The 22,371-nt window shown below is 39.1% G+C and overlaps 2 protein-coding genes and 2 long non-coding RNA genes across 7 annotated transcripts; 2 read left to right on the top strand and 2 right to left on the bottom strand.

Moving 5' to 3' along the window:
• Nucleotides 1–44: 44 nt before the first annotated feature.
• Nucleotides 45–2,527, bottom strand: idi1 (isopentenyl-diphosphate delta isomerase 1). Its single transcript, XM_077624030.1, has 7 exons — nucleotides 2,366–2,527; nucleotides 1,826–1,993; nucleotides 1,189–1,361; nucleotides 997–1,089; nucleotides 785–915; nucleotides 605–709; nucleotides 45–500 (listed from the first exon to the last, which is right to left on the bottom strand). Exons 2-7 carry the CDS (start codon nucleotides 1,978–1,980, stop codon nucleotides 288–290), a joined length of 870 nt encoding a protein of 289 aa, XP_077480156.1. The 5' UTR covers nucleotides 1,981–1,993; nucleotides 2,366–2,527; the 3' UTR covers nucleotides 45–287.
• On the top strand, nucleotides 2,197–14,587 carry wdr37 (WD repeat domain 37). Of its 2 annotated transcripts, none has more exons than XM_077624028.1 (14): nucleotides 2,197–2,310; nucleotides 3,875–4,152; nucleotides 6,111–6,207; nucleotides 6,400–6,495; nucleotides 7,641–7,705; nucleotides 9,237–9,375; nucleotides 9,519–9,590; nucleotides 10,163–10,207; nucleotides 10,321–10,397; nucleotides 10,512–10,746; nucleotides 11,069–11,210; nucleotides 12,747–12,881; nucleotides 13,076–13,190; nucleotides 13,267–14,587. In XM_077624028.1, exons 2-14 carry the CDS (start codon nucleotides 4,000–4,002, stop codon nucleotides 13,396–13,398), a joined length of 1,503 nt encoding a protein of 500 aa, XP_077480154.1. In that variant the 5' UTR covers nucleotides 2,197–2,310; nucleotides 3,875–3,999; the 3' UTR covers nucleotides 13,399–14,587. The 2 variants fall into 2 exon arrangements, with proteins under 2 accessions (XP_077480154.1, XP_077480155.1); XM_077624029.1 differs by lacking the exon at nucleotides 2,197–2,310 and adding an exon at nucleotides 2,406–2,807.
• A 268-nt stretch (nucleotides 14,588–14,855) lies between these two features.
• Nucleotides 14,856–17,454, top strand: LOC144091832 (uncharacterized). The gene is made up of 4 exons (XR_013305886.1): nucleotides 14,856–14,944; nucleotides 16,136–16,203; nucleotides 16,283–16,427; nucleotides 17,252–17,454. It is a non-coding gene; the product is annotated as an uncharacterized LOC144091832 (long non-coding RNA).
• On the bottom strand, nucleotides 17,397–21,592 carry LOC144091831 (uncharacterized). Of its 3 annotated transcripts, XR_013305883.1 has the most exons (8): nucleotides 21,578–21,592; nucleotides 20,639–20,694; nucleotides 19,808–19,962; nucleotides 19,539–19,624; nucleotides 18,016–18,133; nucleotides 17,834–17,950; nucleotides 17,654–17,769; nucleotides 17,397–17,589 (listed from the first exon to the last, which is right to left on the bottom strand). It is a non-coding gene; the product is annotated as an uncharacterized LOC144091831 (long non-coding RNA). The 3 variants fall into 3 exon arrangements; XR_013305885.1 differs by lacking the exon at nucleotides 21,578–21,592 and having other exon boundaries at nucleotides 17,834–17,930; nucleotides 18,112–18,133; nucleotides 20,639–20,653; XR_013305884.1 differs by lacking the exons at nucleotides 18,016–18,133; nucleotides 21,578–21,592 and having other exon boundaries at nucleotides 20,639–20,653.
• Between the last annotated feature and the right edge of the window lie 779 nt (nucleotides 21,593–22,371).

The following is a 22,371-nucleotide window of genomic DNA, read 5'->3' as shown; positions in this document are numbered from 1 at the left end:
GTAAATTACATGTAACCAAGCATCTTCATGATTTTTGCAAGATAAAAAATATGCTGTTTTCATGATTGTTACCCATTACTATGCAAGCTAATACAATGTGGGCACACAATTTAACCAAACAATTTCTGTCTGCACAACTCATCCACTTAGCATTCAAAGTATCTTTGAGCTTCAAACTAGTATGCGATAACCTTGATTTTAAGAAAAGCTATCTGGCTAAGTGAAAAACAAAATGCATTTTTGAAATGCCAAGGAAAGACAACCCGACTGCAGTAGTGAATAGCCGATTACATGCGATGGATGTTTGCATGATCCATGAATTGTTTCAGGTTCTGCAAATTGTCCCACCATTTGAAAAGGAAGGTTTCTGCAATGAGTTGAAACCAAGGAGTAATTTCCAGTTCTTTCCGTTTAGCTTTCTCCAGCATTTGAAGAAGTTCTTCTTTGCTCACGTAACAATGGCTTTTAATTTCATTGGGGTCTGGACTCAACTCCACATCCTTTGGAGACATAAAAAAATATCTTATAAAATAATTCCATTGCAAGTCTAAAGTGGCTAATATTCCAAAACATTCACAAAAATACTTCAAAATTTGAGTGTTACCTTCTGCATGAAGAGTATGTAATCAATCTCGTGTTCTCCCCAAACACCATCGGACTGGGCTTTATAATGGATTCTTGTTAGATATGTCATTTCATCTGGAGTCACCTTCATATCAACAGGAGGGTAAACAAATAGTTCCAATACACCTTAATATTTTTTTCTTTTTCTTCCACACTTTACCTGCTCCATAGGAATACCCAGTTCAGCTTCGAGTCTCCTCTGAGCAGCTCTCCTCACTCCAATAGCCTCTTTTTCTTCCAACTCACTGTCTGTATGTAAAGGGTGACTGCAGCACGTGTTGGTGTAACAGCCTAGAACACAACACGATATTACACAAAGACCTAAAACAAATGCTTTGTTGTTTTTGAAACTAGTCAAAACATGCCCCTGACCTGGAAAAGTGATTTTGGCATCAGACCGCTGTTGTAAAAGCAGTTTCTCTTCACTGTTAAAAATGAAGACGCTAAATGCTCTGTGTAACAACCCTGCGATAGATACAAAGTTTCAAGTCAGATATGAGAAGGTAAAAAGGGAAAAATGACATTGAAACCCATATTTTGTCTTCAAGGTACTAAATAACTAACCTTTATCAATGTTGGCATTTAGATGGCAGTTTTTCTTGGTGTCGGCGCCGATCCGATGGTCGTTCTCATCGATGAGGATGCACATCTCGGCCAGTAACTGCACCTGTTTCTCATCCAGGTGGTCTGTGGTTATCTCGGGCATTCTGGATGTACAAGGTGGGCGCTGAATGTCACTGCAGCAAACAGAAATGTCAATTAGACATCTTGAAGCAAGCACACTTTTAGTTTTCATAAGTATAAATGTGCGAAAGGTAAGTGGTATTTCACCCTCACCTTTACATTTTTCTTCATTTTATACATGTTAGTCTTTAAAAAGCTTTGCGGAATTTAGTATTGATCCCAGCTAAGAAATCCAGCAAATGATGGTTTTTGCACCAGTAATACCAGTACTAACTCAATTCTGATTATTCAAAGTAGTTCTCCCCGAACGATTTATAGCACTTTCCTTTTATTTAGTTATTTCTGGGCCTCATGTGCACTCTAAAAACCGAATGAAACGAAGAATGTAGACTTTGCATGTGACTCCCACAGGGCACGACATTACTTCATTTATTAGGGCTACGCAGCGTGGAGTATACTTTCGATTTGTTTTGATTTATAGGCAACATAGAGAAGACTCGAGGGACAAAAATCTCACCTGGATAGAGGTCGGAAGAAGGCAGTGATCGGTTGTGGAAACGCTGAGCAGCTACGTAGACGAACGTTTGGGGTGACAGCAGGTATGTTTGTTTTTAACGCCGCTGCTCCTTGGGCGGTCACCGCCCGTAGCACCGCCCACATGGCCCGCACCATGGTATGACCAAAGCTACAAACCAATCACATGCATTTTAACGTTGGTTGCCACTAAAACGTGGAAGCTAACACTGTATACCTTTCAATTTTAACACGTTTCCCGACAACCATTAACACCGATGACATCTTCCCAAACAGACTATGCGATCATAACACTTTAGCAAAAACACTTTACATCTCCAAATACATTTTTTTCAGCATACACGAGCGATAGGTTAGTCTATTCCCGAAATCCCGGTTCTGGTTTTACTATCAACACCACACACACATTCACACGCCATCAGACCACAGCACGAGTGGCCCGCTCCACCCAGCCTTCTGACAACTCAAGTATGTGCATTTGTCTGCGCGTCATATAACGTCACAAAAAGACAAAAAGGCATACTTTGTCTGATTTCCTTAGTTGGGCAGGCGACTGCGTCTATTATCCTTTTCGGCTTCGCTTACGACGACATTTATTGAACGGGAATCGCTCGACTACTAACTAGCCCATGCGGCCGACATTACTGTTTTTCTATTGGTCGCCGTGAAACCTGCGCTGCAGCTGATTGGTGGACGTCGTGCCAAACACAAATAGCGTAACACGGAAGTGTTTGCTCTATGTCAGTACGTGATGTGTCAAAAATGAGAATTTTCGGATCGGTTGCAGTGCCTCCTGCTGCCATATCGTTTTTATACCTGAATAATGTGCGGAATATTAAACTGATTTAGTTTGGGCTGAATTGCATTAAATCCCATAGTGATAGTGGGAATCAACGGGGTTGTGATCTGAAGACATCACCATCTAAAAGCGGTTGTTGTGCACATTTAAGTGTAGCAGTAAAGCCGTGAGTCTTCGTCTTTTGCTCTTTTTTTCGCATGGTAAATTGTTAAATTTGACGCGTGCTTATTGGTTTAGTGATTTGCTATTGTATTTATGAATTTTGAAAGGCCTTGGTGCATATTTTCTGTCATCATACTGTCATTGTTTACCCTTGTCCACACGTATGATGCGACTAACCTTCCCATATATTTTGTTTTTAGTCAGCCATGAAAATGTGGTTCACATGTTAGTAACCTGTTATAACATGAGCACAAATTAATTCCGTGATTCACAAAGTACACAGATTGGACTACTGGATGCAATCATTTTTAGGCAGTGTTTTAAACATTGAATTTGGTGCAATTTTGATTTCCCTTTAATATGCAACACATTACACTTTCTCCTGTAATTCCATAGGAATGTAGTGCATATTTTACAGTTACCTGCACAATATGACTAGCTTATTACAATAGATTATTTAAATTAATACAACCTTGAACTCCCAGACTTATTTATGTATTTTAAATGTGGTTACTATGCTTGTATTTATCAAGATTTTTGAGAGGAAATTATCTGATTGTAGTAGTTATAACAGAAAATAATTAATTACTTCATGATGAGTAAATTGCCTCTAGTATGTAGAAATTCCATAGGAATGCAGTGCATATTTTACAGTTACTTGCACAATATGACTAGCTTATTATAATAGATTATTTAAATTAATACAACCTTGAACTCCCAGACTTATTTCTGTATTTTAATTTTGGTCACTATGCTTGTATTTATCAAGATTTTTGAGAGGGAACAATCTGACTGTGGTAGTTATAACGGAAAATAATTACTTCATGATGAGTAAATTGCCTCTAGTATGTATATAACTGCCATGACACAGCTATTAATAACCTCTTAGTTTTGTTTATAGTCATTCAGACATTCTTGTTCTTGTGATAGTAGTCTCCTGTTTAGAGAAATTTGCCACTGAAAGGAGAAAGAAATCTACTTCCTAATATAATTAGACTTTGATGAATCCCTTTTTTTCTCAGTCCATATCTTTTGTATTGTTGTGAGCAAGACTCTCTTTTTGACCCACAGGCAGATGGTGCTAACTGACCAGCGCTGTCCACTGATCAGCTATCCAGCCTCTGTCAGATTTAGTTTGCCCGCTCTTCAGGTAGGACGTAAGCAGGGGGGCAGAGCCGTCCGGCCAAGTAGGCGGGATGCCTGTTGAGGGCGGGAGCAGCGGCAGCAATGCCTCAGCTGCTCGTCACCCCAAACAAAAGCGCAAGGCTCACAGCCTGTCTATCCGCCGTACTAACAGTACGGAGGAGAGGCCACCTGCCACCCACAGAGGAGAGATGCTGGAGGGACAGGTAAGAGGGATACCTAGATCGCCATAGAAACACGGTAAAGTTGTTTTCTCACGATAGACAGACAGGACCTTGGACGAAAAAATTTATTAGAAATTAACGCAATTTTCTATGTCATTTTGCCAGAAGGCACTGTTTGGCTTCTCATCAAAGTAGAGTTTGGGCCAGTTAAGCATTACTTATTCTATATAGTTTACTCTTTCAAATCTATGATGTGTGTTCTGCATCAAGATTTTAATGTTATAACAATTGTACTAAACTCAGGTATGGCTTAGTGCTTGTTTTTATTAGGAAAAGAAGCCTTTTTAGACTAATCTTCAAATTGGTGATTCAACTCCAAAGATTATTACTACATTTGTAGGAGCTACCCTTTACTTATTGACTCCAAAAAATGGAAGATCGTAAATATTAGGTGGACAGGTATTTACTTATCAAACAAGAACACCTTCTGTGTTTGATCACATAGATCCTGGTTGTCAAAGTTGGAGCCCAATAAAGATGATACAATCATTTCTAGAAAGGTTTTAGGAGATATTGTCTTATACATTCTCACGATTCTGCGTTGTTATTACCCCAAGTACATAAAAAGAAAAAAAATACATGAAATTTGTCTCTAGTAGGTTGAGACCATTGTTGTACTACACCATACAAACTAGTTTTGAAACATGTACACTGATGAGTTTAACACATGGAGTCATCAAAATATTCAATACAAAATAATGTCAATCTTATCTATAGATGTGACCATTTTCTGGATGTTCTTTAGCCTTTTTTTTGTTCTGGTCTAGTTTAACAAGCTCTCAAACTTGAGCCTCCAACTTGCACTGACCTGTTGTCTCATCAAGTTTTAATATGAGCTCATTGTCCTCCTCTGATGACTCCTTTGTGGACTCAGTTAATGTCCAGCACCTATTCCACTTCCTATCTGTCTACCAAGCTTTAAAGTTGACAAATAACATGCAGGTTGCACTTTCACACTCTGACATTATTAACCCGATTTTGTTGGCGGATTTAGGGGCACAACTAAGCAGCTTTGTATACATAAAGGCCGCCTGTTTTCTCTTTTATGTTTTTTTTCTTTTACCAGCATGGCACGCTGACACAATGGTCAGGAGACGAACGTCAAAATACAAACTGTTGTTTTTGAACTTGTGCCAGGAGAAAGAGTGACAGTTGAATATTTGCTTCCTTGGTAGGCTCAATGGTTGGCTAAGGAAAGGAAATAAGACTCAGCTCTTCATTCCAGCTGTCAAATGCAGACAGTTGTTGTCACTCTGGGTGCAGGTTTTTGTTCCAACCGATCCAACACAGGCAGTTTAACCAATGCAATTTCTGCTAAAACAAGAAGTACCTGACTGCAATCCACTGATTGTATATCTAACATACCAGATTGGTAGAAGAGTTCGTTTTACGGGTTGGAACGAAATATTGCACCCATTGCGGCTCTTTGTGGAATAGTTTGCCCGGTACTCGGACGTTTGGTTGCCGGACTTTTGGTCAAATTCCCGAAATACAAACTGTGAATTACTTAGTCACACTTAATGCCCTATTAATTATTAGGCTAAAGTAAAGCTCCAAATTTCCCGTACTTTTATTGTGTTTTGTTGGAGAACTTGTTAAGACCCTGACTGACGTAGCTTCTTAAAGGGACAACGCATGTACATACAAACTCTTATACACTCACACGTCGGCTCAGTTAAACTGTCATGGCCATTGTTGGCTTTTATCGATGCGTAGACCGTGTTGTTTTACCTTGTTTTGTCGCCAAACTTTTGGTCGCCCGACGTTTGGTCGCGGGTTGTTTGGGTCCGGGCGACCAAACGTCCGCGACCAAACGTCCGGCGACCAAAAGTCCGGCGACCAAACGTCCGGTCACGAGTTTGCCTACTTTAAAGCATGGTGTATCCAAATGCAGCATCTTTTGTCAGACTAAATGAGTCGCTTTTTGTATATCATCGCAGGACTCCAAACTACCGCTCTCTCTACGAAACAATCTTCTTGACCTGTTTGGCCAAATTGAACGAGAGTTTGAAAATCTCTACATTGAAAACCTTGAATGTGAGTACTCTTGTTTGTTAAAAAAAACATGCCACCACGACAACATCAATTATTTCAAACTTAGTGACAATAGCGGTTTTGTCAAAGTATATTCTGAGAAGATACTTTGTTGATCTTTAGCTATTGATTGACTAAACCGGAATGTAGACAGTGTTTGCCGACTAAAGCCTTGCCTTTGTGCTAATATTACAGTACGACGGGAAATTGATTCCCTGAATGAACGTCTGACTGGCGACGGGCAGAATCTTGAGGGAGGAGATCCCTCCAAGGGAGCGCTGAAAACAAAAGGTCTAGTATTTCCTGTGGGATTTGTTGAAGTCATGTTATTGTTATGTTCGTCTGGTCTCACTGATGCCGATTCGGTGACTTCACTGCTTGATTTTGAAATGCTAGGCTTGGCTTTATTGAGACGTTTGCCAAGTAGGCCATTAGATTAGAAGAAATCTGTTTTGAGAATAATAGATTTTAAACACGTCATGAGTAAAAGTGCAAAAAACTGCGTTTTGCTATGGTAATTAATAATGGACAAAAAATAAATATAGTGTACTATACATGTCAGCAAAAAGAGACAAAACAAACAATGGAAAATAGTCACTTGAAGTAAACATAAATCTTCATAAATGAAACTGAAATCATTTTATGGCAACATTGCCTGTTCAATTCATCATCCGCTAATATCAACAAAGTAAATGCGCCATCATAAATCTTGTGACCATTAGTATAGTGGTGCCCCATCAAACGGACATTTCCAGCTAAAGTGTTCAAACACCACTGCTTTTACGGTACACGGTCGATTGGTCGCCGGTCTTTTGGTCGCCGATCTTTTGGTCGCCGGTCTTTTGGTCGCCCGGAATGTAAGTGATAATTACCATTTAAATTGTTCCTCAAATTCCCTAAATACAAACTGCGAATTACTATTTAGTCATACTTAATGCCCTAGTAATTATTAGGCTAAAGAAAAGCTCCAAATTTCCCGGACTTTTATTTATTTTTTGTTGGAGAACTTGTTAAGATCCTGACGGACGTACCTTCTTAAAGGGACAACGCATGTACATAAAAAGTCTCACGTCGGCTCAGTGAAACTGCTCATGGCCATTGTTGGCTTTTATTGATGAATAGACGGTGTTGTTTTACCTTGTTTTGTCGCCGGTCTTTTGGTCGTCTGTCTTTTGGTCGTCGGTCTTTTGGTCGCTGGTCTTTTGGTCGCCCGTTGTCGCGGTCGGGGCGACCAAAAGACCGCGACCAAAAGACCCGCAACCAAAAGACCGGCGACCAATCGACTGCACACGGCTTTTACTGCTACACTAAATTAACGCTTTTGTGAGTAGACCTGTACTCGAGTTGTTACCGCTGCAATGAAACCAAACACTAAGTTTGTCTACAACTGTGAGTTTGTTTGCATTTTTCATGTTGACTGTCTTTTTTTTCCATAGCTAGCCACAGTACCAGCCAACTGTCACAGAAACTGAAGACAACCTACAAAGCCTCTACTAGTAAGGTACTGTCCCCTTTTGAAAATGTACTTTCTGTGTAAATATTTGTAAAGCAGACAAGGAGACTACTCTTGTACTTCCATCTAAGGTCATGTGATATGTCATGTGTTTTCAGTGTAATTAATTGACAGAGTTTGCAGAGACTTTTAGACAGTCACACCTCCCTTAACGCTTCCTTTACCATTTCTTTGCTATATATAACAATGGAAAAATAGGTGGCCCATGCAATTTCAGTGTGGCCATTTGAGAGTTATGAGGATGAGAATCATGGCTAATGTCCCGTGTATACTGTTAATCACATGCTCCGATTCCCTTTTTAAACTGCCGTCTGACCTTGACTCCGCATCTCTGGTCTCGGTTTATTTTTAGCAACAGCTGTATTGGCAGAGATATAAAACACTATTTTTTTATGTCGTAACTGGCGACATTTTTACTCGACTGTCGCAAGTACCAATGATCCATTTGGCTTTAGTTTTAAGGGGACTGTTGGTACAGAATAGGAACAAAATGTGATATATAAGTATCTGAAATAAAAACAGATCAAGAGAAATGACTTGAAATTAAACAAACAATTAAAATTAGAACTATAAATCAACAACATCAGCCATTAATTGGAACAATTTCTGATCTGAAAAATATAGCATAGCTATAGCCGCAGCCTTTTTATTGAAAAATACTTTTTTTTAAATCAAGAAATGACGCTAATCCATATTTGGGCCACATTGTTTATGGGTCACCCTGTACTCTACTTAATTCTTATGTTGGCAATAAATTCAAACTGAATCATAGCTTTAGCATCAAAGCAAGTTGACCTTGAATAAAATGGACTGTTTATCCTATCGCTTGTCAACTAAAGTGTTCTAATAGCTGAGAAGAAATACGATCACTTTGTGATCCTAACCACACCTGACAGAATGAGAGCATATATATTAACACAGTCTGACACAAGTGAACCAGATGCTTTTTTGCTTTAGTGTCTGTCTAATCACTCCCAAAGATGCACTTCCTTTGCTGTGGTCAGTTAACTCCAGCTTCCAAATTTTGCATAAGGTTTTCCCTTTTAACATTCCAAAGGGAATTCATTCTGTCATTGTATGATTCAAATTGCTTGACAACTAAACAAGACTGTACTTAAAATATACTAGGAACCAATTCAAAGCAGTTCAAGTTACTAATAAAACAACATGACAGTATATAAGCTGTACAGAAAATAAATGAATGAATTGGAAAGAAAGAAAAACAGCGCCACCCAGTGTGTTTTTTCCCCTTGCCAATTCCTAATGCAGCGAGGCAGAATATATGATATATATTTATGTTCTGCAGTGAATTTCCACTCCAATTGGCTTTAATTTAAAATAAATCAACAAATAGAAATGTTTGGGAGACATAGCCAACCTGACTCTTATAATGATTCCTTTATGTTATTGAATGTTGATCATAAACATTATTCCTACTCTTCAACAGTTGATATCATTTCTTCAAAATAAAAAAAAAACAATTCTCTTTCGCTTCCTAAATTCTGTTATTGTCATTCAGATTGTGTCCAGCTTCAAAGCCACGACAGGGTCCCGAGCTTTGTGCCATCTGCAGAAGGAGTACGTTGGCCACCGGGATGGAATTTGGGACCTCGGTGTCACCAAAAGTCAGCCAGTGGTGCTCGGAACCGCTTCAGCAGGTAAACCACCTTCCAATGAAAAATAAATAATGACTACGCCCAAGTGTAGTTTCTGAATTGAAATGTAGCCCTCTTTTGTGCATGTGTGATTTGCAATTGATTTGGAAAACATTAATTATTGCTCACACCGGCTTTTTTGACAGACCATTCAGCCCTGCTTTGGAGTATAGAAACTGGAAAATGTCTACTGAAATATGGTGGCCATGCGGGATCAGGTAATACACTTTTGCCCTGTAATTTGCAGAGAAAAGGGATCGATCCTGCTACAAATAGTAATAGATCATGAGGGAATAATGCAAAACTCCACTTTTCGATTATGTGGTTTTATTGTATTTTTAATGCAGAAGTGCTATGCATTTCAAACTTCACATTAAGCATGTGGAAAAGAATGACTAAGTAATTTGTATTGCTATTTCCAAAAATATGTGTAAATTAGTAATTGAAAAAAGTTTATACACACACACACACACACACACGCACACACACACACACACACACACCATTTTCTTTTGGTTTACATTCCCCAAAATCAGGTTATTTTCATAAAATAATATTTTACTTTAAATGATATATTTGGGCCATATCTGAAGCTTTAAATTCCTGGTGTATATTTTTGTCATATCCTTAAAAAATAATAGCACTCTTGACTATGACTATAATTTTTGTGTATGGAATGTTGGAAAGATTGTTTATTAAGAATTATTTTCTAAAAATCATACAGCTACACAAACATTGATTCTCTGCTAGTATCTATTAGTCATTTGTATCGATCGTTTTTTTCCTACAGTCAACTCTATCAAGTTCCACCCCACGGAGCAAATGGCCCTCACAGGTATAAACGGGAATATTTGTGTCAATATGATATTTCATCTCATTGCTTTTCCAGCACGCTCTCCTGTAGAGCCTTTAATCTCCATCCTTGTGTTTTTTCATCTGTCCCTGCAGCCTCTGGGGACCAGACGGCTCACATCTGGCGCTACATGGTTCAGCTTCCTGCCCCCCAGCCACCACCAGATGTCAGTGTGAGTCCCTTGATTCTGGTCAATATTGCGGGCTTTTGAATGACTACACTCGAATGCCCTGGGAAATAATTTGACATTTGGATTGACTTTGTTAACATTGGGCTGCTATTTTAGGCTCCGTGTGATGATGAGCAGGATTCTTCAGACAGAGAAGAAGGCGACGTGGACGGCGAGGGCCCTTGCGAAGTGCCCACGGTCCGGGTTGCTACGGCAACCCTCAAAAGTCACCAAGGGGTCGTTATCGCCGCTGACTGGCTGGTGGGCGGCCGGCAAGTGGTGACGGCTTCTTGGGATCGTGCCGCTAACCTTTATGAAGTGGAGACCTCCGAACTGGTGCACGCTCTCACCGGTGAGTAAAATATTTCCCAACAATGGCAACAAAACTCTTTAAAGACAATCTGGTCTTACATTTGGGTTGACTAGCCAAGACCAAAGAATCATATCATATCGAAAAAGTCTTCCATGAGCTTTCCAAATATAAACAATATTTCATTTTACTTTATGGGAGCTTTTCTCATTCTCTTCCTGACAGGAAGCTAACAGGAATAAGAAAAATGTTCCTCTTACCTAAGCCCTCCGTATTGACTGCAGAGTCTGTGCGGATGGTTGCTATCATGTTCTGCTCTATATTATCAATTGATAACCTGCGTCTGATTTCTCTCAATGTGTAGGCCATGACCAAGAGTTGACCCACTGTTGCACCCACCCAACCCAGCGATTGGTGGTCACCTCATCCAGGGACACCACCTTCCGATTGTGGGACTTCAGAGATCCATCCATCCACTCCGTCAATGTCTTCCAGGGACATACAGAGTGAGTCTTTTGCCTCACAACACAAATTTGCTTAGCCAAATCCTGCACTTGCACCTCATTCATCACTAAGCGCCTCTCCCACCACCGTTCTCGCCGTCTATTAGCATCTCACTGTGTCTGTCTTGTGTACAGTATTTTTCTGTCCGCTTTCCCATTAATCCCTCGCTCTGTGTACTTTTCTCACTGTGAGCACTCAATTGCTGTCATTCACTTAAGCTTTGCAGTAACAACTTGTCTGATATTTAAAACTTGTCTGCAGGTATTTTGGGTGAAACGCCATATTAGATGCATAGCCTTCTTTTCAATCAATATCTTTGTCACCAAAAGAAAGATGGCTAATTTACCTTAATGTGGGAACAAACGTAAAGCGTTCCTAATTTCCTGCATCGCATTCTTCAAGTCTTCTTTGGCAATTAGCGTTAATGCTTACTGACAGCAATCCACAGCAACTAAAAGTGCAACAGACACGCTTTGCCCCGCCATAATTGCAATGTAATGACAATGTGTGAGCTGGAAAAAAAAACAACAGCCAGCGGGAAGAAGAGTAGTGAGTGGACTTGCTCCACCAATGTCACGTCACATTTGTCTCTTTTGATAGCTATGGGATCCATAATGCTGATGATAACCGTTTTAACTGTGTGCGTGTGTCCCGTTGACTTTTCACATTTAAGCTGTTTCATCATTGATGTACACCACTATGAATAGTACATAATTAAGAGGTAAGCAAAAAACGTTTATGAACACCTCCCTATTCTTGTACATCAACACGTAACATTACAATGTGTTCCTTCCTTTACGTTGTAGCATTTTTTTTACATTCTCATCATTACCCCATGAAAAAATATTCTTGACCTTAACTGTCAGCGGCACAGTAGAGAAGCCATTAAGTAGCACTGAACATTTCCCTCCCTCTTCACACACCCTTTCTGAAATCGCTTTAACCTTAATCAACCTTTTAATAAATTACCTTGTCTGACAACGCTCCCCTCGTTCCCCCCTGCAACTAGACCTCTTATCCCCCGCTCTCTTCCCACCTTGCACATTCCCTTTTTGGCGAGATACTGCAAAGTCGCAGGGCCAGTTCTGTGATCGTCTGCATCACTAAAAGGACTGCTAATTCACCCTTAATTTCATGTCAGTTTGAATTAAACATGTGGATAAAACTAACTGTGTGTGTGCATAAGTGATCATTTAAATCTTTTCGACCATTTCAGTTAATCAGCACTATTAAGAAGTCTCGTATTAATGTGCAAACATATCTGTTCAGACAATTGCCAAACAGTTAAAATCCCATTATCACAGGTTTTTACACACTAATTAAATGGTAGAATCATGCCATCAAAATATTAAGACTCACAGACATCCACAACTATTGAAATTGTACAATAAGCGGTTTGCCTCTGCATAGTTGAAATCGATGATGTGTGAAAATAACATTCTCCAACCCCGGACAATGTGTTTAATTCTGAAAAAAAAAACACTGCACATCATCAAAAGCAAAACAATCATATGAGCAATATCTCTTTGCTATTGTAGCACGGTGACATCTGCAGTCTTCACCGTGGGGGACAACGTGGTGTCAGGCAGTGACGACCGCACAGTTAAGGTGTGGGATTTGAAAAACATGAGGTCACCGATAGCAACCATCCGCACAGACTCGGCGGTCAACAGGTATGTAAAGTCTAACCACTATTACTACTACAACAGTTACATCTAGCGGATGTACAACACAATCCACTACTACTACTACTGCATCTTATATTGTGGAAAATACATTAGTTGTAGTAGTAAATGTGGGAACACGGCATAAAGTATCAATGGCAAGTAATATGTTGTAAAAACAGAAAGAAACATTCATCTTTCAGGATAAGCGTCTCTACCAACCAGAGGATCATTGCTCTGCCGCACGACAATCGACAGGTGCGTCTCTTTGACATGAGCGGCGTGAGGCTGGCCCGACTGCCTCGCAGCAACAGAATGGTAAGGAGGGAAAGAAAGTTTGGTGTCAGAGAGCATATTGAGATTCAAAAAAAAAATGCGTGTCATCCTTCATTAGGGCCACAGGCGCATGGTGTGCTGCACGGCCTGGAACGAGGAGAACCAAACATGCAACCTTTTCACCTGCGGCTTCGACCGCCAAGCCATCGGCTGGAACATCAACATTCCCGCTTTGCTGCAGGAGAAATGAAGCCCGATGGGAGGCTAACGTGCAAATGCTTCCCTTTAGTCTACCGTCCCACACGTGCTTTCAAAATAAGTCACGTTCACATCCGTCTAATTATTATTGGTGGCCAAGTCCGGTCCTCGAGAGCCGCTATCCGGTCTGTTTTTCTTATCTCCCTCCATCAACACACCGGAATCAAATCATCGGGAACGGTGTCAAGCTTCTGGGCAGGTTGCTGAGGAAGTGGGAGGACGTATTCGAATCACTGCTGTTAAGTTATTGCTGGACGATTGCATGAAGAAAAAAAAATCAGCCGTTTCTGCTGCATTGGTGACATTTTGTATAGTTCAATCTTTAGAAGTTTAAGCATTGTGTTGTTGCCTGATTAAGTGACCTCCGTTAGATGATGGTGAGTTAAAGGATTTTAATGCCTTACAGTAAGTACACTTTTTGTTTGGAATTGGATCATTTTTATCTAAACTGAGGAGTGCCTCATGATAAATATTTGCTTTATTCCCGTTTCATTTAGCAAAAAAAAGATTATCCTTTTTGACCTCAACAGTTAAAACTTAAGTTGCCTTGGACCATGTTACACAATTTCTTTTTGACATTCTATTTATCCTGCTTTTAATATGTAAAGTGTTGTGGCTGTGGCAATAATAGATCGGGACCGAGTATTTTCAAATACTTGTGTTCAATTATTTTAGTTCATCTAGCTGCATCCACATTATAACTCTGTGATTTGACAGTGGAACCTATCATTATCCGTTCTGTAGAGCGTAAGTGTTACAAGTGTACTTGTTTATTGGTTTCACAACTCCAATGTGAAGTTTACAGTTTGCTTTCAAATAGCCTTGTGTGACCTGTTGAGTAGAAGCTGTCATGTGAACACTAAAGAATTACACTTTAATAATTATTTGGAAAGGTTGTGTGATTTTAAGTTAAAAAAGAGACTCCCAAGGAAGACGTGCATTTATAGTCCTGATCTCTAGATGTTTATCGATGCGGTTAATTTTTCAAGTGATGCCTCTGAATGTATCCTCGTATTGTTGTGCGGACACTATCAGGTCCAAATATTGTAGCATGAATCTCAGCAGTGGTGTGCCGTCAGGGCCTTTAAGGCCTTCTCTGCTGGCCTAAGAAATAGCTGAATCACAGACTGATGTTAATTATATTTTGTCCAGGAATACTTATTAAATAATTCCAAATTGTCTGTTAGCTTCCTTTCATTGCTTTCCCCCCTGGTTGCACTGTTCCCAGATGTGTGTTTTCATATTGAATCATTTAACCAATCACATTTCAGCCATTATTTGTTGCCAGGATCAGAAATCTGCCTCAAGAGCTTCACAATCAGTTCTGCAGTCTCTGCTGCATTAAACAAGCGTCGATATGACTGTTGCTTTAACCAATCAGAATTGGTCATTGCTTTTCACCTATGATTGGCTTGTGGTAGAGTGGAGTAGCCAGAGTTTACGCCTATTGTAGACGCAGACGAGTTAATTAGGCGCATGCGCAGTAACCATCCCTTTTGGCAAACTTTTCACACGCTGACTTCGACGAGCACGCCAAGGTAAGGAATAGAGCAATTTACTGCCCTAAATACGTTTTTATCACGCTATCGGGAGGTTTTTCAGCAATCAATTGAGCCCAAAACGCCAACAAATATCTTCGTTTAATGCCAGGTTTAGCACACCGTCGACAATTTAAATTTGCGCTTCTTTTCCTCACCGGCTGTGTGCTGTGTAACTAGTTAGCATTAGCGTTAGCGTCACGATTTGACTGAAAAAGTATGTTGTCCGTTTTCTCTAAACACCCGTTGCCGATTTGTAATTGTTCTGTTTTTACAAAAAAATCTCTTATACAAAACTGTTAAGCCAACTTTCTCCTAGCTGTTAACGTCAGACTGTATATTTAATCGCCGTATGCAAAACTATTAAGCCAACTTTCTCCTAGCTCACTGGTGTCAAAGCGGCGGCCTGGGGGCCAAATCTGGCCCGCCGCGTCATTTTGTGCGGCCCGAGAAAGTAAATCATGAGTGCCGACTTTCTGTTAGGATCAAATTCAAATGAAGATTATACATGTATATTATATTTTCTCATTTTCCCCTTTTTAAATCAATAATTTTAATTTTTTAATCCAATTTTTTCCTTTTTGTGTTTTTAGTTCAAAAAGCATTTAGTAAAATCTAAAAATAAATATATTTTTAAAATTCAGTTTTCCACTCATATTGAACATATTCCCAAAAATATTTTGTTTCCTTTTGAAATGAAAAACAAATAAGATATTTTCCCTCATGAAGAAAAAAAAAGCTCAAACATTTTTTTAGATCTATAAAAGCAGAATATTTAGGGCTTTTGATAGTTTTTTTTTAATCCAATTTAAATAAATAAAAATATCAAAATATTATTTCAAAAATGGTCCGGCCCACGTGAAATCGAGTTGACGTTATTGCGACCCGCAAACCAACCCGAGTTTGACACCCTTGTCCTAGCTGTTAATGTCAGTCTGTATATTTAATCGCCTTGTCTGGAAAAGGAAAAATAGCACTTGGCACTCGCTAACTAATTTTCATTCTTTATCTTGATCGTTTATTAAATTTCTTGTAAGATTTCTCTATCCCGTAATTGTTTGGCAACCCCAAATACCTTGGTTAAATCAAGTTTTCCCTGTTTAGCATCAAGATAAAACTACTTCCCCTGAATCTCCAGGCTCTATATATGCTAACTTATGCTTTTTTTGTGTGCAAATTTCCCCTGTTTAGCACCAAGATGCAGCCCCTCTAGCATGCCTAGAGCACTATTGAGGTTATAGAAGAGGAGACTGGGCCAGGTAAAACTACACCCTCCAAAAAAAGGTGAATCTCCATTCTATATATTCTAACTTTTGCTTTTTTTTTTGCATGCAACAGGCCTGAGATCTTCCTTGCAAGTTGCCCACTTGAATCATATGGTGTCTCTGTACTTCTGAAAATCCAAATTAAATAAAAGCCTAAATCATCATGGTGATATTTCACTGGCCATTCATTTCCACAGCTCTAAGACTAAATCTTTAAGGTAAGAAGGTTCTCAGTTAATGTTAGAGCAGGAATTCTAAGTATTTATTCCCATTTTTTTTTCTAAGTGTTTATTCCCCAATTTTATTTTCTAAGTGTATATACCCCCAGTATTTTTCTAATTTTCTTTTCAAAGTGTATATACCCTGTTTTTTTCTAAGTCTTTATTCCCCTTTTTTCCTAATTTTATTTTCCAAGTGTTTATTGCCTTTTTTTTTAAATGTTGTTTTCTAAGTGTATATACTTCTAGTTCTTTTTCTAATTTTATACCCAAGTGTTTATTCCCCCAGCTTTTTTCAAACGATATTTTCCAATGTTATTTTCTAAGTGTTTATCTCCCAGCTTTTTTTCCAAAATTATTTTCCCCCCAGTTCTTTTTCTAAGTGTTTATTCCCCCAGCTTTTTCTCCAATATTATTTTTCCCCCAGTTCTTTTTCTAAGTGTTTATTCCCCCAGCTTTTTTTCCATTATTTTCCCCCCAGTTCTTTTTCTAAGTGTTTATTCCCCTTTTTAAAATTTAATTCATAAGTGTATGTACACCCCAGTTCTTTTTCTAAGTGTATTTCTCCAAATTTTATTTTGCTAAGTGTTTATTCCCCCAGCTTTTTTTTTCTAATTTTATATACCAAGTGTTTATTCCCCTTTTTTAAATTTTATTTCATAAGTGTATATACACCCCCAGTTCTTTTTCTAATTTTATTTTCTAAGTATATTTTATTTTTTTATTCTAATTTTATTTTCTAAGTGTTTTTTACAAAAAAATAATTGTAAGTGTAAAATTGTTTTGTGAACCTTTAACTAAATTGTCTTGTCTTATGTCTACAGGTGGACAAACTGGAGAAAAGACTGGCTACACTAAACACTACAATGTACTGCCAACTATGTTAAAGTAGACATGTTTACCTGTAAATATTTTTTTTAACTTGGATTGTTAATTGCATTTTTTGTTAGATAAAGACAAACACATGCATACATTTAAAAACTTTTATTTTGAAAGTTTGGAGATAAATTCTGCCATAACAGCCATATACTTTGCAAGAGCTTTTATTTTGAAAAACTCCACTGATAGGTTCGCCCAGGCCATCCAGCATTTTGAAAAATCGGGTTTGCCTTCATCCATTTTCAAATGGACGAAGACACTCCCCTTGGCACCAGGTGAAATTCTGGAAGAAAAAAAAAAGGGGTCAATACACAAAGTTAAGTAAAAAACCATTCGCAAGGTCTTACCTTTTATTTTGAAAAAGTTTGGAGATAGGTTCTCGCTTAACCACCAGCACCGAGAAATGGGGGGTGCCTCAGACTATCTGTACATAGGCAGGAAACCTTGCCCCCCTTGTGGAATTCTGGAAAACAAAAAAAAGGGGTCAATACACAAAGTTAAGTAAAAAACCATTCGCAAGATCTTACCTTTTATTTTGAAAAAGTTTGGAGATAGGTTCTCGCGTAACACCCAGCACCGAAAAATGAGGGGGTGCATCAGCCTATCTGTACATGGGCAGGAAACCTTGTCCCCCTTGTGGAATTCTGGAAAACAAAAAAAAAAGGGGTCATGGGACCAAGTTAAGTAAAAAACCAATCAAAGGTCTTACCTTTTATTTTGAAAAAGTTTGGAGATAGGTTCTCGCATAACACCCAGCACCGAAAATGAGGGGGTGCGTCAGCCTATCTGTATATGGGCAGGAAACCTTGTCCCCCTCGAATGGAATTCTGGAAAACAAAAAGGGGTCAAGGCACAATAGATTAAGTTACATAAAAAATAAATACAGACTAGGGCCTAATTAAGTAAAATTTAACTAAAAAACCCTCCTACATTTAGCTTTTTTTTCTATAAAACATTAAAAGGGTACACAATATTAGACATACTCCTGATGGTCTGGTTTTCTTTTTGTCTGCTGCAGAGAGACAAAATGATCCGAGTCTTTAAAGGCCCCTATCCAGTCTATTTTTCATGTTTTCCTCCACAAACAAATAATCAGGATCTTGATGTGGTGGGAAATATAGAAAACACACTGGACAGGGCCCCACAAGGTACAAATTACATGAAAATAATTATAGAATAGCTCCTACTTCTGCCTTGAGGTTTGTCAATTATTTCAAATCCAAGCATTCTTTAAAAAATAAATAGCCAAAAAGCTTCTGTTTTTCTCTTCTTATGCCAAGGAAAAAAATGTTTAAGAGTCCAAAATAACACCTCCACTATTGTTGAATAAATGTCTCACTTAGGTTTTGTTAAAACTCAAAATGAAACGGTCCTGAGGTCTTTAAGAAAGTTAACAGGGTAAAAGTATATAATCTATTCGAGTACACAGTTCCACTACATGGCAGATTTTTTGTAACAATTACCAATTGTCATACAGTTATCTGGGTATGATGACAATTAGGCTTTTGTCAAGTCAATGATGACAAAGCCTATGTTCAATTATTATTTGTAAGTTCAGAAAGATGTGAGATTCACAAGCAGAAGCTACTCCTACATGTGCCACTAAAGTACTTTTTTAAATTAAATTCAATAGGGATGATCCTACTTTACAATTTATTTATCGCAGCCATGTCTGGTCTACATTAACTGTGATTATCAAGGGATTACTGTTTATTCCTTACACGTCCACTAATGGCATTTGTGGGCGACTTATCCACAGGTTTTTGCTATTAAAAAAACACCAAACTAGTATGATGACAATTAGGCTTTTGTCAAGTCAATGATGAAACCTATGTTTGATTATTATTTGTAAGTTCAGAAAGATGTGAAACTCACAAGCAGAAGCTACTTCTACACTTGCCACGATAGTATATATTTTTTTAAATTAAATTCAATAGGGATGACCCTACTTTACAGATTATTTATCGCAGCTATGTCTGGTCTACATTAACCGCGATAATCGAGGGATTACTGTTTATTCCTTACACGTCCACTAATGGCATTTGTGTGGGTGACTTATCCACAGGTTTTTGGTATTTAAAAAAAAAAACACCAAGCTAGTTAGTGTTTTCATTCAAAAGTTGAATGTATCATGACGGAAAACGAACCAATTGCGCAAAGCCTTGAATACTGAACGCTGACGTTTAAATATTACACGGATAGAGAAATAGGAACCATTTAAAAATGACTCACTTCGTTATGGCGTCGACAAGATGCCCCTTTCTGGTCGTTTTGGCCACATTCTTGATGTTTCCCAGCAGTCTGTGCTCGTTGAGGGACTGAAACACACAATGGAATGATTTCTTTTTAAACAAAGAGCGATCGGTAACGCAATGTAGCCAATTTGTTTGCAAACATTTTGTCGTCTGCACACACATGGGGCTACATCACGTCAACGAATCGTGCTCTTATCACTCTTAAGACGAGAACTGGGGCTTCGAAATCCCCAAATGACAACGTACCGAATGTGCTGCATCGTCCTGGGAGAAGTTTGTCAGGCTTTCTTCGGCAAATCGTCACTTTTGAGCTGCTCTGCAGTGCACGTCCGTGCTGCCTCCTAGCTAGTCGGCCATTTTTGGTTTGACGTCGGCTATTTGAACTGTGACCTCGGCCACGCCTATTAAAGATAGACACATACAAAATATAAATGGTTTTCATAATAACGTGCGTTAGTCAGTGTGTGTGTGTGGGGAGGGGGGCTGTAAATGCTTTTTGGTTGGACTTTAATACTTAAAAAAATATATACATTGTTTTCATAATAACATGCATTAGTCAGTGGGTGGGGCGGGGGCGGGGCTGTAAATACGTGTTGATTGGGCATTCATACTTAAAAAAACATTGTTTTCATCATAACGTGCATTAGTTAGTTGGGGGAGCTGTAAATATTTTTGGGTTGGGCTTTAATCCTTTAAAATACAGTATTGCACATTATGAACATTGTGATGACATGCACTTTAGTGTTTGTTTTTTACTTCTAGACATTTAAACAGTGGCAGTGCATTTTTTTGGCCGTTTCACGTATGGACGTATATGGACGTATCGACGTTCATCGATGTCTTTTTTTTTACGGTGGAAATGATACTCCGGGCCCGGTTCTGATGTCTAAAAAGCTCCAGTATTTGTATTTAATCAATACATGCTGTTTTCGGCTGGATTTTACCCCATTTTCGGGCAATATTTGCCCGTACGCCATTGACGTTCATTACTGTCTTTTCCCGGGAAAATCCCCCCGGAAAACCCACGTAGGCCACTCAATTTAAAGGGCCGTCAAAGTAAGATAGACAAATACGTACCATTGATGTGAAGAAAATGAGGTATCATCTGAAATGTGATCCTTTAATGTTTGAATCTGTGAACATAAAAATAAAAAACTTAAACCATGATTTTGGCTTTCTATACACACAATAAAACCGGGATGTGGCCCACGATTCAATAGTTTCGACACCCAGCCACTAAAGATAACCAAATGCATTCCCATTTTTATCATTGAAGACTACATTCCAAATGCCTGTTTAATAATTAATTGTGTTCTGCCACATAGGGAAGATAGTAGTTATATTAAATATTTTTTTTATTCACGTTTCATTGAGGAATCCTACAGCCTCTGGTATCAATGTCAATTTCATCTAGCGGAAAAACGACAGGTCTTCAGTGTTCATATGAATTCCAACTTGGAGGAAATATGATTTGAGCCTGATACATTAAATTATGGTGCACCCGATTGGATGGCTAAAATAGCGGATAGGCTTCGCTTCATTGTTGCAGGTCATATTCACCTCCAACTTCATTATGTGTTCTTCTATGCATAATTTATTGTGGCTGGTACGTGCTCTTCGACACTTTCTAATAAAGAAAAGTTTCAGGTCTTTGTCATCTCTTTTTATAGACTTTTTTTTCATTCCCACCTTTGAAATATCTTATTTGATCCAGTTGGGTCTCGTGACAAATGGAAATAAATTGCTCATTAAATCAATGATCAAAATTGCCCAATTGATACAATGTCAAGATGGCAGATATTTCAACAATCTTTAAAGAATAACCTTTCAGGCCCCAGACTAGATTGGTGGCTGATTGCGCCCGTCACCCAATTACAGGTCCAGCCCCTAATGACTCGCGTGCTGCCAGGTGTGAGTCATTACCCTACAAGGAGTATTTAAGGCCACCAGGAACATGGCCATGCTGTTGGATCGTCAAACAGAATACTGTGAGGTACCCTCCCGCGTTTTACCTACCTGTCTTATTGATACTCGACCTCTTGTTTACACCCAGGATTCCGACCAAGGACCAAGGACCAAGGACCAAGGACCAAGGACCAAGGACCAAGGACCAAGGACCAAGGACCAAGGACCAAGGACCAAGGACCAAGGACCAAGGACCAAGGACCAAGGACCAAGGACCAAGGACCAAGGACCAAGGACCAAGGACCAAGGACCAAGGACCAAGGACCAAGGACCAAGGACCAAGGACCAAGGACCAAGGACCAAGGACCAAGGACCAAGGACCAAGGACCAAGGACCAAGGACCAAGGACCAAGGACCAAGGACCAAGGACCAAGGACCAAGGACCAAGGACCAAGGACCAAGGACCAAGGACCAAGGACCAAGGACCAAGGACCAAGGACCAAGGACCAAGGACCAAGGACCAAGGACCAAGGACCAAGGACCAAGGACCAAGGACCAAGGACCAAGGACCAAGGACCAAGGACCAAGGACCAAGGACCAAGGACCAAGGACCCTCGCCTGCTTTGGGGTCCTCCACCCCCGATCGTAACGTAACCAAAGTTGTCACTTTCCTGAAATGTAAAAAATAGTGATACAGTTAAATTTGCAAAGGTTTAATATTAAACGGCTAACATTTAAACAGTTAACAATGGTAACACTGAATAAATAAAAGCCCCCTTTTTGCACAATATCCTTATTATAGCATTGTTTTTACTTATACTAACACATTTTGATGAGTTCAATCAATTCAAAAAATACTGCTGTATACACATGCACATTTTAAGATATGTTTATGTAAAATAGAC

This window comes from Stigmatopora argus, chromosome 17 (assembly GCF_051989625.1).
Source record: "Stigmatopora argus isolate UIUO_Sarg chromosome 17, RoL_Sarg_1.0, whole genome shotgun sequence".
NCBI lineage: Eukaryota > Metazoa > Chordata > Actinopteri > Syngnathiformes > Syngnathidae > Stigmatopora > Stigmatopora argus.
Note: the sequence above shows the minus strand (reverse complement) of the source record. Positions and strands in the feature narration are given on the sequence as shown.